Source organism: Onthophagus taurus, chromosome 3, assembly GCF_036711975.1.
Source record: "Onthophagus taurus isolate NC chromosome 3, IU_Otau_3.0, whole genome shotgun sequence".
Classification (NCBI taxonomy): domain Eukaryota; kingdom Metazoa; phylum Arthropoda; class Insecta; order Coleoptera; family Scarabaeidae; genus Onthophagus; species Onthophagus taurus.
Genome location: NC_091968.1, coordinates 11,317,213 through 11,331,235, shown reverse-complemented (window position 1 = coordinate 11,331,235; position 14,023 = coordinate 11,317,213). Strand labels below are relative to the sequence as shown.

The 14,023-nt window shown below is 30.9% G+C and overlaps 2 protein-coding genes across 3 annotated transcripts; both read right to left on the bottom strand.

Moving 5' to 3' along the window:
* Nucleotides 1–1,773: 1,773 nt before the first annotated feature.
* Nucleotides 1,774–2,708, bottom strand: LOC139429363 (uncharacterized). Of its 2 annotated transcripts, none has more exons than XM_071195059.1 (2): nucleotides 1,960–2,708; nucleotides 1,774–1,907 (listed from the first exon to the last, which is right to left on the bottom strand). In XM_071195059.1, the coding sequence occupies exons 1-2, from the start codon at nucleotides 2,656–2,658 to the stop codon at nucleotides 1,776–1,778; spliced, it is 831 nt and encodes a 276-aa protein (XP_071051160.1). In that variant the 5' UTR covers nucleotides 2,659–2,708; the 3' UTR covers nucleotides 1,774–1,775. The 2 variants fall into 2 exon arrangements, with proteins under 2 accessions (XP_071051160.1, XP_071051161.1); XM_071195060.1 differs by having other exon boundaries at nucleotides 1,837–1,907; nucleotides 1,977–2,708.
* A 7,111-nt stretch (nucleotides 2,709–9,819) lies between these two features.
* On the bottom strand, nucleotides 9,820–11,602 carry LOC139429377 (uncharacterized). Its single transcript, XM_071195096.1, has 2 exons — nucleotides 11,270–11,602; nucleotides 9,820–10,382 (listed from the first exon to the last, which is right to left on the bottom strand). The coding sequence occupies exons 1-2, from the start codon at nucleotides 11,600–11,602 to the stop codon at nucleotides 9,858–9,860; spliced, it is 858 nt and encodes a 285-aa protein (XP_071051197.1). The 3' UTR covers nucleotides 9,820–9,857.
* Nucleotides 11,603–14,023: the final 2,421 nt, after the last annotated feature.

The following is a 14,023-nucleotide window of genomic DNA, read 5'->3' as shown; positions in this document are numbered from 1 at the left end:
CAAAAAAAGAAACAATTTAATCATTTATAATCTTCCAATCGAATCGGGTATCTCGACAAGGGCCCATCCCGGCTCCCCTTTATGCATCTTTTAAAGTAAAAAGAGTAAAAACAATAATAAAAAAGTAGCAACAATAATAATAACAAAATAATAAGTTTGAGAGACGGGTCCCCCCCGAAACCCACGACTCAACTGTTTCCAAATTAAGACCTATTTAATTATAGAAAAGAAAAAAAAAAAAAGAAATATTTTTATTAATTTGTTTTATCTATTATTTAGTCAAGCAGGAAACTTCCCTTTGGAGCTGCTGAGAACGCGTTTTGACACCAGAATGTCGCCTCCCCTTGTCAACTGTTAGTTCCTCTAGTTCTAGAATTCCTTTAATAACCACGGCCTTATTTCTTGAATTGACTACAAAAATTTTTTCATCTCTAGTCCATGTATTTTTCGGACCCACAGCATCCATGGCAGATTGATACAATTCCATACGTTTTTTGGTGAGAGATTCAGTTACAAAAAATTTGCTACCTTTAAGATTTTTCTTGTTCAACCATATCAGCTGCCTGGTGGCGTATGACACGAATTTTACAATTAATGTACGAGGTTTATGCGATGCTTTTGCTTTTCCTTGCTGAGAAGAACCCATAATGCTCCCACTCCTCGTCCCAAGCCTGTGAGCACGATCCACCATAGATATATCAAAGTTAAAGTTAGGAATTTTCAATGTGTTACAAATAAAATGAGTTACGACGGCCGAAACATTTTCTCCGTCTAATTCTTCAATCCCATGGAACAAAAGGCAATTGCGCCTGGAGTATTGTTCTAAACTGTCTAGACGTTCGTCCATATTCATAACTGCATGCTTTATATCAGAAATAGCGCCCTGAATGTTCAACTTGAACATTTCAAACTCTTTACTGAGCCGTTCAAGACTACTGAATTCCTCATTAGTACCTTTATTAGAAAGGGCTGTTTGTAACTTATCCTCGAAAGCTCCCATCGAGTTTTTAAAAAGATTTTCCATTGAAGAGAGCATTTCCTTAGTTGTTTTGGAATCAATAACGAGTTTGTGAGTGACGTCACGTGTTTACAATAACATGAGTTCTTTTACGACAGCCCCGTTCACCTCAACTGGAATCGTCGGTCAAAGTTCAACAATAATTTTTCTTAAGAAAATCTTAATTATTTCGCACAACAAGATCTCCACATGCACTACAGCTACCAAATTAAAGAGACCAACCGCTCACAAAAACTTAGGTCACCGAAAAATAGGAATACACTACCAAATGAACGAAATTAATAACAGTTTTGTTGAAGCGGAACAGAACACGTCTACTCGTGATCGGACATTTTAATCGATTCACATAGATTTGTTTCGGCATTCTTTCTATGCATTTAAAAAAATGCTTTTTGCTGCGGTTAGTGTGTTGCCGCGGGCGTTCATTTGATATGTGATATTTATATCACCTAGACTTATTTTTATTTTTCACCTTCCGATTCACTTTTGTACTATTATTATTATTAATTCTTTATTATTATTATAAACTGTAATTTAACTTATATACAACTGGTTGTTTGTGGTACAGTGTTATTGGGTTCGACCTATTTCTGTACCCGCTTGAGATAAATAAATAAATAAAATATAGATTTTTCAATTAATTCTCATTTGACAATGATTTGACATATGTAAATATCAAAAAATTTCGATAATGTAGGAATCGAGAAAAATAAGAAATCAATTAATTTTTAATGTTTTTTTTTATTTTTTTTTTATTTCAATATATGTTCGATTTAGAATTTTTTGTGTCTCCTTTCAGTTCTTTTAAAACTTTAACTTCCAATATTTTAATTCGATTTTGATCGCTTACTTTTTGCCCGTAAGATTTCTGCTTTTGTAACCTACTCATCTAGAAATACAAAGAAAGAAATCATAATAAATTAATTTGATTTGATATTTACTTTTTCTTGTGCTTTACTTAAATCCGGTCCCAATCCACCCAAACGAGGCACAACTAAATTGCTACTGTTAATAGTATTTTTACTTTTTCCAGTTTTAGCGGATCCAGCAAAAGAATATTCGGAAACACTCTTCAAATTGAAATAATTTTCGTTTAAAGTTTTCAAAGTACACGAAGTTTTAGTTTCTATATCATGTTTTTTTGATTCCGTTTCAACGATTTCTTCTCCATTTTCCATCCTTTTAATCATATCGAAATAAAAGCTCGTCGAATCCGAACAAGAACTTCTAGCGTCGGAGAAATACGTTGAAACTTCAGAAATGTCCGTGCGTTGCGTAAAATCTCCAATTTGCGATCTTTGCGTATCGTTTAATTCGGGTGGTTTTTTAAATTTTGCATTTTTAGCATGAAAAATACTTACATACGAGTTTTTCTCTACACGATAATCAGTTAGGTCGATATTCGTTTTCGATACACCTTTAGTTGATCTTTTTGCAGTCGTCGTTGATAATTTTGAGTCGCATTTTATCGGTATTTTAGACTGAAATCTTTTCGTTCTCGGTTTAAATTTCTCTATTGATATCTCACCGTCATACAATGGAACGTAATTTGAAATATCTACATTTGTAGTGGATGTAGGGGAAAAATCGTTTAAATTTTCGATCGAATCGTATAATTCGTCAGATTCAACACTATTCATATCAACATTTTAATGTTATTCAATCAAAATTATTGAATTTTATATTGACGTTTTAGATGTCAAATAGTAATAATGCTGCCATCTATTCATTAAATTAAAAATTAGTTAGAAGTAATATTTTTTTTTATAAACTCTATTTTTAATTTATAATATAATTTGTGATAAGTGATATTGGTGTTAAATCTATTGAATCATTTGTTGTAACTTTTAAAATATTTAAATACATAAGAAGAAATAGTTATAAATCGGATGCCGGTAAAACAGTGATTAAAGCAACATCTGACATTTAAAATCGCAAAATGACGCATTAGTTGTATCTTTAAAACTATAATTAAATCACATGAATCGAGTATTACAGGTCGTAAAATTCTTTCTAGACAAACGACAACTTGAGATATCACTAGAAAAACAAATATACATCTTCCAATCATTGAATATGATGATAGCTCTGTGGGGTATGTGGTGAACTTCAAGTACTTGGGATTTTGATATCAACGGGGAACTAAGTTGGAAAGGACAAGTCAATACAATAGTTAAGGCCTGTAAAGGAGGTATTAACCTAATTAAATCCTTGGCAAACTCGAAATGGTGATCTTATAATATTAAGTACTCAATTAAAGCAAATAGTCAGATCCAGAGTTGAATATGGTTTGAGGTTCGAACCAGTTTCTGAAGAAGGTTGCAACATGGCATCCGAAACGTCAAACCTTTTATTAAAAGACACACGGCAAAACCCGAAAGATTCTAGTGTTAGTTCTAATTTTAGTTTAATTCACACCGGCCGTGAAAGCCTTCGTACTTATATTTTTCTAATGTATTTATCAAATGCATAAAAAAAAATTTTGCAAAAATGTAAAGGGAGTGGTTACGTTTAGTAGTTTAGAAGGGTAGGTTGAAAATACAAATAGGGTCAAAACGTGCCCTATTATGAGTTAAACATATTCCCCAAATTTCGTTTTCCTAGCAGTTATGGTTTTTGAGAAAAGAAAATTAAACCAAAATTGTCTGCCATTTTTGGAGGGGTGTAGCTCCTTAGGGGAGCCGAAGTCACCAAAGGTTCGTATATCAAAATACCCTTAAAATTCACTAAAGAATCATCCCTTGAAGTTTGTTGCAGTCATTCCGATACACCCTGTATAAATTGGCTAATAATAATGGTTTTTCAAGAAGTTCTATAGATAAACTTTTTTGTAGAATTATAAAACAAAAAGATTCGTTAAATACTAAAGTAAAAAACTCAAATTTGACATATAAACCTATAATCTACAATCAATATACTTCAACTATGCAACACTTATTCTCCAGATATCAAATTATAACAATAAAAAAGAAATAGATATAAAAAAAGAATGTGGCGTATATTCGATAGAATGTAATAATTGTAATAGCATTTACATAGGACAGACAGGAAGGAGATTGGAAACACGTATCAGAGAACATGAAATTAAAAATAATTCTAATGTTTATAAACATAAAATGGAAACGGGACATAAAATTAAATATAAAGAAACTAAATTAATACACAAATGTAATAAAGGTCAAAGATTGGATTTGCTTGAAATTTTAGAAATTTTAAAATATAAACACAATCAAAATTATAATTTATTAAATAATCAAATCCAAATCAATACAGAGCCCATTTTTGCTTCATTAAAGGAATTTAAATTTAAATATAAACAGTGTTATTCAGGATAAATGCCAGTTTCTTTCTTGCTTGTTCCTTTTGACCTTCAGTCATTTTTTCGTTTATCTTGTCAACTGTAAACGCGTGTGTTTTGTATTATTTTGGATTTTGTTTAAATGTTTTTTGGTTTTTGATTTTTTGATATTCTATTGTATTCAATTATATAAAAGGAAAAAGTTTCAAATTTGGATTAAAGTTGTTGAAGTTTTACTTTGGATGATATGTTGGATTTAATGTTTAATATTTCTTCAACTTAATTGACAGTAAGTAATTTTATAAGTTTTGATATTATATCATAATGTTTAAATTTTATGTAAGATTCTACTGAAGATGAGGATTGTTACATAATTTACCATCTTTATTTTAAGGCGAATTTTTTTTCGATATAATTCAAAGAAATAGGGTGAGTCTTAGATTCGAACGAATATGGTATAGGTATAGGCAAGATATTGACGACATAAACCATCAATAGGAACAAGAGTGGACTAGAAGCAGCTGAACTAAAGAAATTAGTATCGTTGAAGTTATTATTTCTTTCCATTTTTTATCAATTATAACAAAAATCTATGTTTTTCTTTTTTCACATCTAATATTGACAAAAAATGGAAAAACAAAAAGATACTCGTTAAAAATAGTGATACTGATCTACAGTGTCCGCCAAAAAGTCTGCAACACCCGTTTTGTTTCTGTTCCATTGCATTTACATTTATGAAATTTAGTTTATGTGGGAGGTTCACACCCAAGGTTTATATATTAAAGGTTGTCTAAGTACCTAGCTGTTGTTTTAAATGGAATGCTATAGTTTTTATTACACCTTTTAATTATATGAGAAAAAATAAGTTGACTTTGATAAAAGTTATTGGTACCTAGCGCTTTTCGTTTTCGAGTTATTTTGATTTAAAATTTTTCTTGGCAATTTTCACCATGCTCTTTAAAACTCCATATCTCAGCAAATGTTCATTCAAAAAAGCTCCAAATTAGCACGATTACTTTTCAAATGCTGTCAAATAGATTGTCATTTGCTGTATTACAGTATCTTGTAGAGGGTGGTCAAAAAGTGATTTACCTTTTTCCGCATTTAATGGCAAAAAAGTGAAAATTATATTTAATTTTATTTTGTTTAATTTATTTTTACAATTAACTTTGATTGATAATCTTTTAGTTCACTATTTTTTATTTACCAAAAATAACAAATAGAAGAACAAATAAATGCATCAATGAAAGCAAAAATTAGGTTTGGATAAAAAATTTAATTCTCTCTCTGGTAGGTTAAAAAAATATGGGGCATACCATATAAAATCTTCAGCTTTCTTGCCATTGAATATGGAGAAACGACAATTCAATTTTTGACCAGCCTGTATAAGATACTTTGATACAACAAATGACAATCTATTTGATATCATCCGAAGAGTAATCTTACCAAGTTAAAACTTTCTTGAATAAAAATTGGCTGAGATATGAAATTTTAAAACTAATTTAATACAACTGTTTTACAATTAAAAAAGAACCTGTTACGTTTTTATTTTTTTTTTTCTGTTTCTTAGTGTTTCTTCTCAATAGACAGGTAGCAAAATTTGTTTTATATTTTTTTTATTTCAGCAGCAGAATTCGAGAATCCTTGTCCTTACCTTTCCTTTTACCCATTAGATGTCGTTATTCCTTATTTCTTTAAAATTGTTTGCAAAATATTTATTAATAATCTTATTAATTTTTTTTTGTTAATAAGGGATTTAGTTTTTAAATAACAGACAGATGTTTAATACCTACAATATTTATTTTGACTTTTACTTTTGGGAGTTGCGCGATAAGGTACATTTTTTTAGAAATTCGAGTCGAGTATAAATTCGGACGGGTTTTGAAAACTCGGTCTCTTTGGTTTTGGTGACAATTCTCTCCGCCGGTGGTGAAGAAAAGCAACGACGAGTGTAAATCAGCGTAGATAGACATTTTAGAAAATTTGCGATTCAATTCTGGCGTCTTGAGGCTAATCCGAAGAAAATATATCCGGAAATATCACTCCCGTTGAAAAGTCGCGGTTAAGTCTTTTCTATAACCCGACCCGGATGTTTTAACCGGATTTAATATTTTTCACCATTTTCATACATTTTTGGGCGTAGACCACGACCAACTGAGGTAAGAATTGATTATTTCGGTTAATCATAACTTTTCCCATCCATATCACAACATCCTTATTATTTATTGTTCCATAATTTCATTGATTAGATTTGTCCCTTTCATCAACTTAAAGAAAAATAAAAAAAGAAAAAAAAAAGAAAATCAACCTTTCACACTTTTATCAGTTCATTCTTCTCATCCATTCCTTTAGCGATTTTTTTTTAATGTAATCAGTAATTACGATCCATAGGTCTTTCTTTTGGGGGAACAATTTTTTTTTATGAAATTCTTTGTTCTAAAATGTTGAGCACATTTCAATAACTTCAATAGCACTGGATATCCACTCCTTACCAAACCATCTCGAAGGAAGCTGCTGAAGATCTTCCAACTCATACCTTTTCGAAGTTGACTAAAAAAAAAAAAAGAAGACAACTAAAGGTTTCTTGTAAATTTAACAATGCTGAGAGAAATTCAAAAGTGGAAAATCTTAACATCCGAAATTATTATACCACGCAGCCGCTATTAATTGACGGTAAATAATTATCTCATGTTTTTGTTTTTGTAAATTAAAAAAAATTTTACTCATGTTTTGTAGCAACAACCTGATGATGGAAACTTTTTCCGAAACCGGTAGTTGAGAACAAATAAATTTGATTCTTCGGAATTTTTAATTTTTTTATATTTATCATTACTGACCAAAGCCAACAATGGAGTCTTTTATCAAACAACTAAAGGTCAAATCAACAATTCGTTTTAAACTTTGAATTTTTTTTATTCTACTTTATTCTCTGTCTATTGTTTCAATTATTAAGTTTGATGATTCAATTTTTTTTGTACATTATAATAATACTTACCTGGTATAATTTAGGATCTTTAAAAAAGAAAAAACAAAAAAAAGAATAACATACAAACTAAATTTAGGATATACAGCGTGTCCCGTATCTTCCGCATCAGAGCATTATACGGTTGTAGAATACATTATTCTGAAGCGATCTTTCTAATAAAATTTTTTCGAAATGTTTATAATAACCGCACGGGAACTGTTTAACGACGACCAATAACGGACGACTTTGATTCATCAAAAAAGTTTATTTCTCTTTCCATGACAAATCTATTGGTGAGTACACGTGGGGAACGAGTTATCATCGGCGTAGCGAACCGGCCGAGGGTGGCACCGATTACCTGAGTCTGATTTGCGATCTGCTGATTGGACGAAAAACAGTTTCTTTAAACAGTTCCCGTGCGGTTATTATAAACATTTCGAAAAAATTTTATTAGAAAGATCGCTTCAGAATGCTGTATCCTACAACCGTATAATGCTCTGATGCGAAAGATACGGGACACGCTGTATAAATTTGTTTTGTTTTGAACTTACGAATCAATTTATTATAGTTTATTTTACTTTTGTAAAAGAGTTTAATTGGTATTTTTTTTATTATTTTGAATTTCGATTTTTTTTTAATTTAATCGTTTTGTGAAACAAGTACTTGAGGTAGACAATCGGTGTCGCGGTCAATCAGGCGTTTCATTTAGTTTTTTTTTTTGGTTATCCAATTAAATCTTCTTAGTTTTTTTATTTTTATTTTTCTTTAGGTTGATATTAATTTTGATTTGATTTAACCTATATAATTTATTTTATTTGATTTCTTTTATTATGCAATATATGCAGGGTGCCCATTTATGGAAAATAGTATATATCTTGGTAGGTATCAACTTTATAAAAAAACATTTTATACAAAAGTTGTTTAATATTTTATTTGCCATAATAAGACTGCATTTAATTGTTTTTAATTCAGAAAACAAATCAGTAACGAATAATAATTCAATTTTTTTAAATGGCAATGTATTCTTTCTTTAGGCTCATTTGATAGAGATTACTTTTCTCTTTACGATAGCGTAAAATTTTTGTATCCTTACATAAGAAAATTTTTGAGAAAAATGGAAAAATTGTTTTTTAATAAAAATTAATAACATTAATCTAGATATCCGTGATCGTCAAGTACCTTGAATTATTACTGTAAATTAAATTTACATACAAAATAAAACAAATAAACGAAAAATTAGTGTACAGGGTGATTCAAATTCGATGTCCGAATAGGCTAACTCGGAAACTATAAGAGTTAGAAAAAAAGTAGCTTACATGTCATGATCTCGTTTTTCGAGAAACTGCTAATGCCGAAAACCCCATAGCGCTATCGTCTTTTGTTTTTCCGCTAGAGGCTAAAATTGAAAATATCGTAAAACCAGCAAGCGCAATTATCTTGGTTATTATTATAGCTGGAGTATTATAACTAAGACATTATATGGACACTTTTTTACAGAGAATTTGATGACGTAATCAAAAAAATTTTTTCGGTTTTAAATTTTGAGATATCACAATGTTCGTTTTTTTAAATGGAAACAACAACTTATTCGATTCGACTTATTCGATTATTCGCTTATTAAATTCGTTATTTTTTTCTGATTACAAAAATATAGGGTTTGACATGTCTATTTCTTATTGTTTTAGAATAAAGCTAAAAATAAACTTTTCTTTTAGTGTCTTCCAAGAAATTAAATTTACAGTTTCCTGTAAATTACGGTACTATAATTAAAAATTAAAAAAACATATTTCTGTTATTTGAAACAAATATATATGTTGAACTATTTAATTTATATATGTAATTACACAAAAGTTGAAATAGATTGCATTATTTCACATTTTTATTAATATTTAAAGGTGCATCTCCACTATGCCGATTGGCAATACCGATCGGCAAAGCCGATTGGCTTTGCTGAAATTTTAGTTAACGTCCTCACAACATAGAAAGTGAGTACGTGCCGGACTATTTACACCCGATTCTATTTGCGTTTATTTATCCCTGAAAATGAGTGATGAGGAAGACCAACTTTTATTAGCAGCTGCTGCTGCAATTATTGTTAGTGAATGTGTTGTTAAAAAACGCACGAAATTGAAGAGAAGATTTTGGATTCGACCAAGCCTTCGAAACAGAAATAAATATCGAGGAAGTGATTTAATAAAAGAATTAATATTGGACGACGCTGATAATATAAACTTAGAATATAGAAGTGATGTTGGATTCAGAAACTTTTTTCGAATGACGAGTTCGGATTTTGAAGATTTACTAAATATGATAGGACCCAAAATTACCAAGAACGATACAAAATTTAGACAAGCCATACCAGCTAGCGAACGTCTAGCAGTAACATTGCGATTTCTTGCTACAGGAGATTCTTACCACTCTCTTATGTATACTTTTAAAATTTCAAAGCAAGTTATTTCAAGAACTGTACCGGACGTTTGTGAAGAATTAATACACTCACTTCGAGATTATGTTATGGTAAGAAATACAATGAGATTTTTTTTATAATTTATTCATAAATAAAAAAATAAAAAGCTCTATAATTGGCACAAAATTGAATCAATATCTTCTGTTACTGACGTTGTGGAAGACATTGTGTCCGAAATCAAATGCACTTCTGAAGGAGTAGTAGATGTGGTTGGAGGTCCTAAATTTGTTGAGTAGTTTACATGAACCATTGGTTGGGGTTGTGGGTAATGATATTGTTGGGACCCAAAAAAAGGTTTGTCGTATTTTCCCATTTCCGCCTCAAAGAGAGTGTTAGTTATTATGTGTTGTACCATAAATCGAGCATGAGGGCATGGTAATTTCCTCACTTTGATGGCAACCTGCTCGCCAAATATTGCGAACTCATCTTTTTCCTGCTTCTTTGTGTTTAATGACCTTAAAATGTTCATGGCTTCATGTAGTACAGGCGTAGTAGATGGAGATTCTCGTTTTCTTTTAAAAGATCTACTTGAAGATGATGTAGAAGATGCAGGTGTAGGTGGATTCTCTTCTGTTGGTGCATGTATTGAATTTTCTTCTATTGTCTCATCTTCTTGTTGAAGTGTTTCCTTAATCTGAAAGAAATTTTTCGTTACAGATGCCAAAAAATGAATGGGAGATTATAGCCCGAGAGTTCCAGGATAAATGGAACTTTCCACATTGTGTTGGTGCAATGGATGGGAAGCACATAACTCTACAAGCTCCTCTGAATAGTGGTTCCGATTTTTTTAACTACAAGTCATTCTTCAGCATTGTACTATTTGCAGTGGTTGATGCAAATTACAACTTTATATATGCAAACGTTGGTTCTCAAGGAAGAATATCAGATGGTGGCGTATTTAATGCAACACATTTCAAGAAATGTCTTAAAGAGAGCACATTGAATCTGCCTTCAGCCCTAGCTTTACCGGGACGGCACGTGGAAGTTCCATTTGTCTTTGTTGGGGATGACGCTTTTCCACTATCATGTAATATTATGAAACCTTTTCCGGGATTACAAGACAAAGGATCTAAAACAAGGATTTTTAACTATCGATTAAGCAGGGCAAGAAGGGTTTCGGAAAACGCGTTTGGAATATTGAGTTCAGTTTTTCGAATACTAAGAAAACCTATATTATTACAACCGGAAACAGCAACGAAAATAACATTGACTTTAATACATTTACATAATTACTTAAGGAAAAATAGATCAAAAAATCTTTACAACCCCAAAGAATGCTTTGATTTAGAATCTACGGATACTGGAGATATTACTCCAGGATTATGGAGACAAGATGTTGCGCATTTCCAAATGATGAGTATTCCAAAAATACCTCGAAGGAGCACAAATGCAGCACAAGCTGTGAGAAACGAGTTTAAGGAATATTTTAATTCACCGGAAGGAGATTTACCATTTCAGCGCAAGCACAACTAATAAATTATTTTGTACTCTATACACTTAGTAAATATAAAATTAACTTACCTCTGTATCTCTAGTTTTTTTTGGTTTATTTCTATCCCTAAGAAATTCCATACTTTTATAGGCAAACCATTTGCTTTTATAGGAAGAATCTGAACCAGCACCAGACTTATTACATTCATCTTCTTTTTTAATTTCTCTTGAAAAATGACTCAATAAATTTTTAATTTTTCTTTCAACTTCAGTCCTTTCCAATCCAAATGAAACAGCAATTTCTAAAAGCGCATCATGCCTCTTATTTTTATTCTTATAATCTGCTGAATTGCAATCCCATAGATTTGTACGCTCGCGGTACATATCAATAAGAATTATTGTATCAGAATTGGTCCACTCCATGTTGATTTAAACTCTTAATGAATTGGTAAAAATGATGTGTCGGTGGTCAGTACGTACACACTACTCGCATCGGCCCTGTTTTCTTTGATAAAAACCGACAAGAGTGGGGTTCGAATCGGCATGCCGGTCTACATAGTGGAGATGCACCTTAATATTGTTCTTAAATGACTTAATAAATTATTGATAGATGGCGCCATGTTTTTTTTTTTTTTTTGAATTCAAATAAATTCAATTTTCTGAAGTGTCACTTTAAAAATCCTGTTTTTAAGATGAATTACGAAAATTTTGAAAAGTTTAACATGTTAGAATGTTACATATTAAAAAAATTATTTGTTTTTAAATACCAGAAGTTATCTTCTTATTTAATTATTAACTTTTTAGATTTTACCTACCGCCCTGTAACTTACAGGAAACTGTAAATTTAATTTCGTCGACGACACTAGATGGAAATTTTATAAAAAAAGTTTATTTTTAGCTTTATTCTAAAACAATAAGAAATAAACCTTTCGAACCCTATATTTTTGTAATTAGAAAAAAATAAAGAATTTAATAAGCGAATAATCAGTGGTTGCTTCCATTTAAAAAAATTAAAATTGTCATATCTCAAAATCTAAAACCGAAAAAATTTTTTGTCTACGTCATCAAATTCTCTGTAAAAAAGTGTCCACATAATATCTTAGTTACAATACTTCACCTAGATAATAACTAAGATAATTGCACTTGCAGGTTTTACGATATTTTCACTTTTGGCCTCTAGGGGAAAAATAAAAGACGATGGCGCTATGAGGTTTTCGGCATTAGCAGTTTCTCGAAAAACGAGATCAAGCTACTTTTTTTCTAACTCTTATAGTTTCCGAGTTAGCCTATTCGGACATCGAATTTGAACTACCCTGTACATCTCCAATAATTCGAGGTACTTCGAGGTACTTGACGATCTCGGATATCTAGATTAATGTTATTAATTAAATTTTTAATAAAAAATTTCTACATTTTTTTCAAAAATTTTCTGATATACGGGTACTAAAATTTTACGTCATCGTAAAGAGAAAAAAAATCTCTATCAAATGAGCTTAACAAAAGGGTACATTGCCATTTAAAAAGCTTCAAGTGTTATTCGTTGCTCATTTGTTTTCTGAAATAAAAACAATTGAATGCTGTCTTATTATGGCAAAAAAAATATTAAACAACTTTTGTATAATATGTTTTTTTATAAAGTTGATACCTACCAAGATATATACTATATTCTATACATAATGGGCACCTGTATATATCATTTTGCTTACCTGCATCTATTGAGTTTCTTTATTTTCTTTCTATATCTTTGTGTTGTTAAATTCTCGTTATTGTATGAACCTCTTGTTTCCAACATCACTTCACAATTAGTGCCCGTTGCGAATTAACGAATTGTGTGGCGCCTTAAACAAATCGAACCTTCCCTTCTCCAAACGATTTTGCCGGGCAGTTCGCAACAAACTGGTTAGCTTGAATAATAACGTAAATTGTTTTGCGGGTTGTGTGTCGATCGGGTAAAATGTCAAAAATTATCATAATTTTCATTTCGGGTGCGTTTTGGTTCTCCTTTTTTTTAAGGTGTAACAAACCACTGACTAAAGCATAGCAATGATCACTGCTCGAGAAATAGCAAATCAAGAGGGACATAGCGTTGTTTATACTATTAACCTAACTACTATGCGTCAAAAGTGGTAATACATTTTCCGAAGCTACTAAAACGTTAAAAAATAACTAACAAATTGTTTTTTCAAAAATTATAAATGATCGTGACCATTTTTTCAAGTAAAAGTGATGTGAAATTATGCTGTGTACCCAACAGAAGAAAAAAAAATTATAGATTTGAAAAAATAAAATAAAATAGCGAAATTAGTACTCACATCCGGTATAACCGGAAGTACAAAGAAAATGATTTCATGTCGTAATAATCCGTTTTAACGGCCCAATTATGCATTCCAAATGGTTTTCTTATATCACTAATAATAAAAAAAAATATGGGGGTGAGCCACTTCTGAGGGACACCCGGTATAGATATAAAACTTTAACAAAGAAGAAAATAGTTAAACATGCTGAATAATTACTGAAGCCGGTAGAATTAAAAAACATTAATATCCATTTCAATAAAAAGTACAAAAAAGAAAAACATAGATTTTTATTATAAATAAAAAATTAGGTACGCTAGGTGCCAATCTACGATACAAAACATTCCATGGTTCAAAAACGTTCTTTTTGTATCACGCCAGTTCTACACTCTCATTACTAGACTGAGAATAGGACATGCGCTATGCCCCACCTATTTGTTTAAAGTTGGAATTAAAGATTCCCCACAATGCGAATGTGGCGCAGAGGATGATCTAAACCTTATCTTTTTCCTGTCCAAGATACTCTGATCAGCGATGAAACTATTTGCAG

What these genes read in the sequence shown, in the direction of transcription:
- LOC139429377 (XM_071195096.1), bottom strand. Translation starts at nt 11,602, where the DNA reads ATGGAGTGGACCAATTCTGATACAATAATTCTTATTGATATGTACCGC. An exon ending in AAAAAACTAGAGATACAGAG is followed by an intron (nt 10,383 to 11,269) that starts GTAAGTTAATTT and finishes AATTTCTTTCAG; the next exon opens with ATTAAGGAAACACTTCAACA.
- LOC139429363 (XM_071195059.1), bottom strand. Translation starts at nt 2,658, where the DNA reads ATGAATAGTGTTGAATCTGACGAATTATACGATTCGATCGAAAATTTA. An exon ending in TAAGTAAAGCACAAGAAAAA is followed by an intron (nt 1,908 to 1,959) that starts GTAAATATCAAA and finishes TTGTATTTCTAG; the next exon opens with ATGAGTAGGTTACAAAAGCA.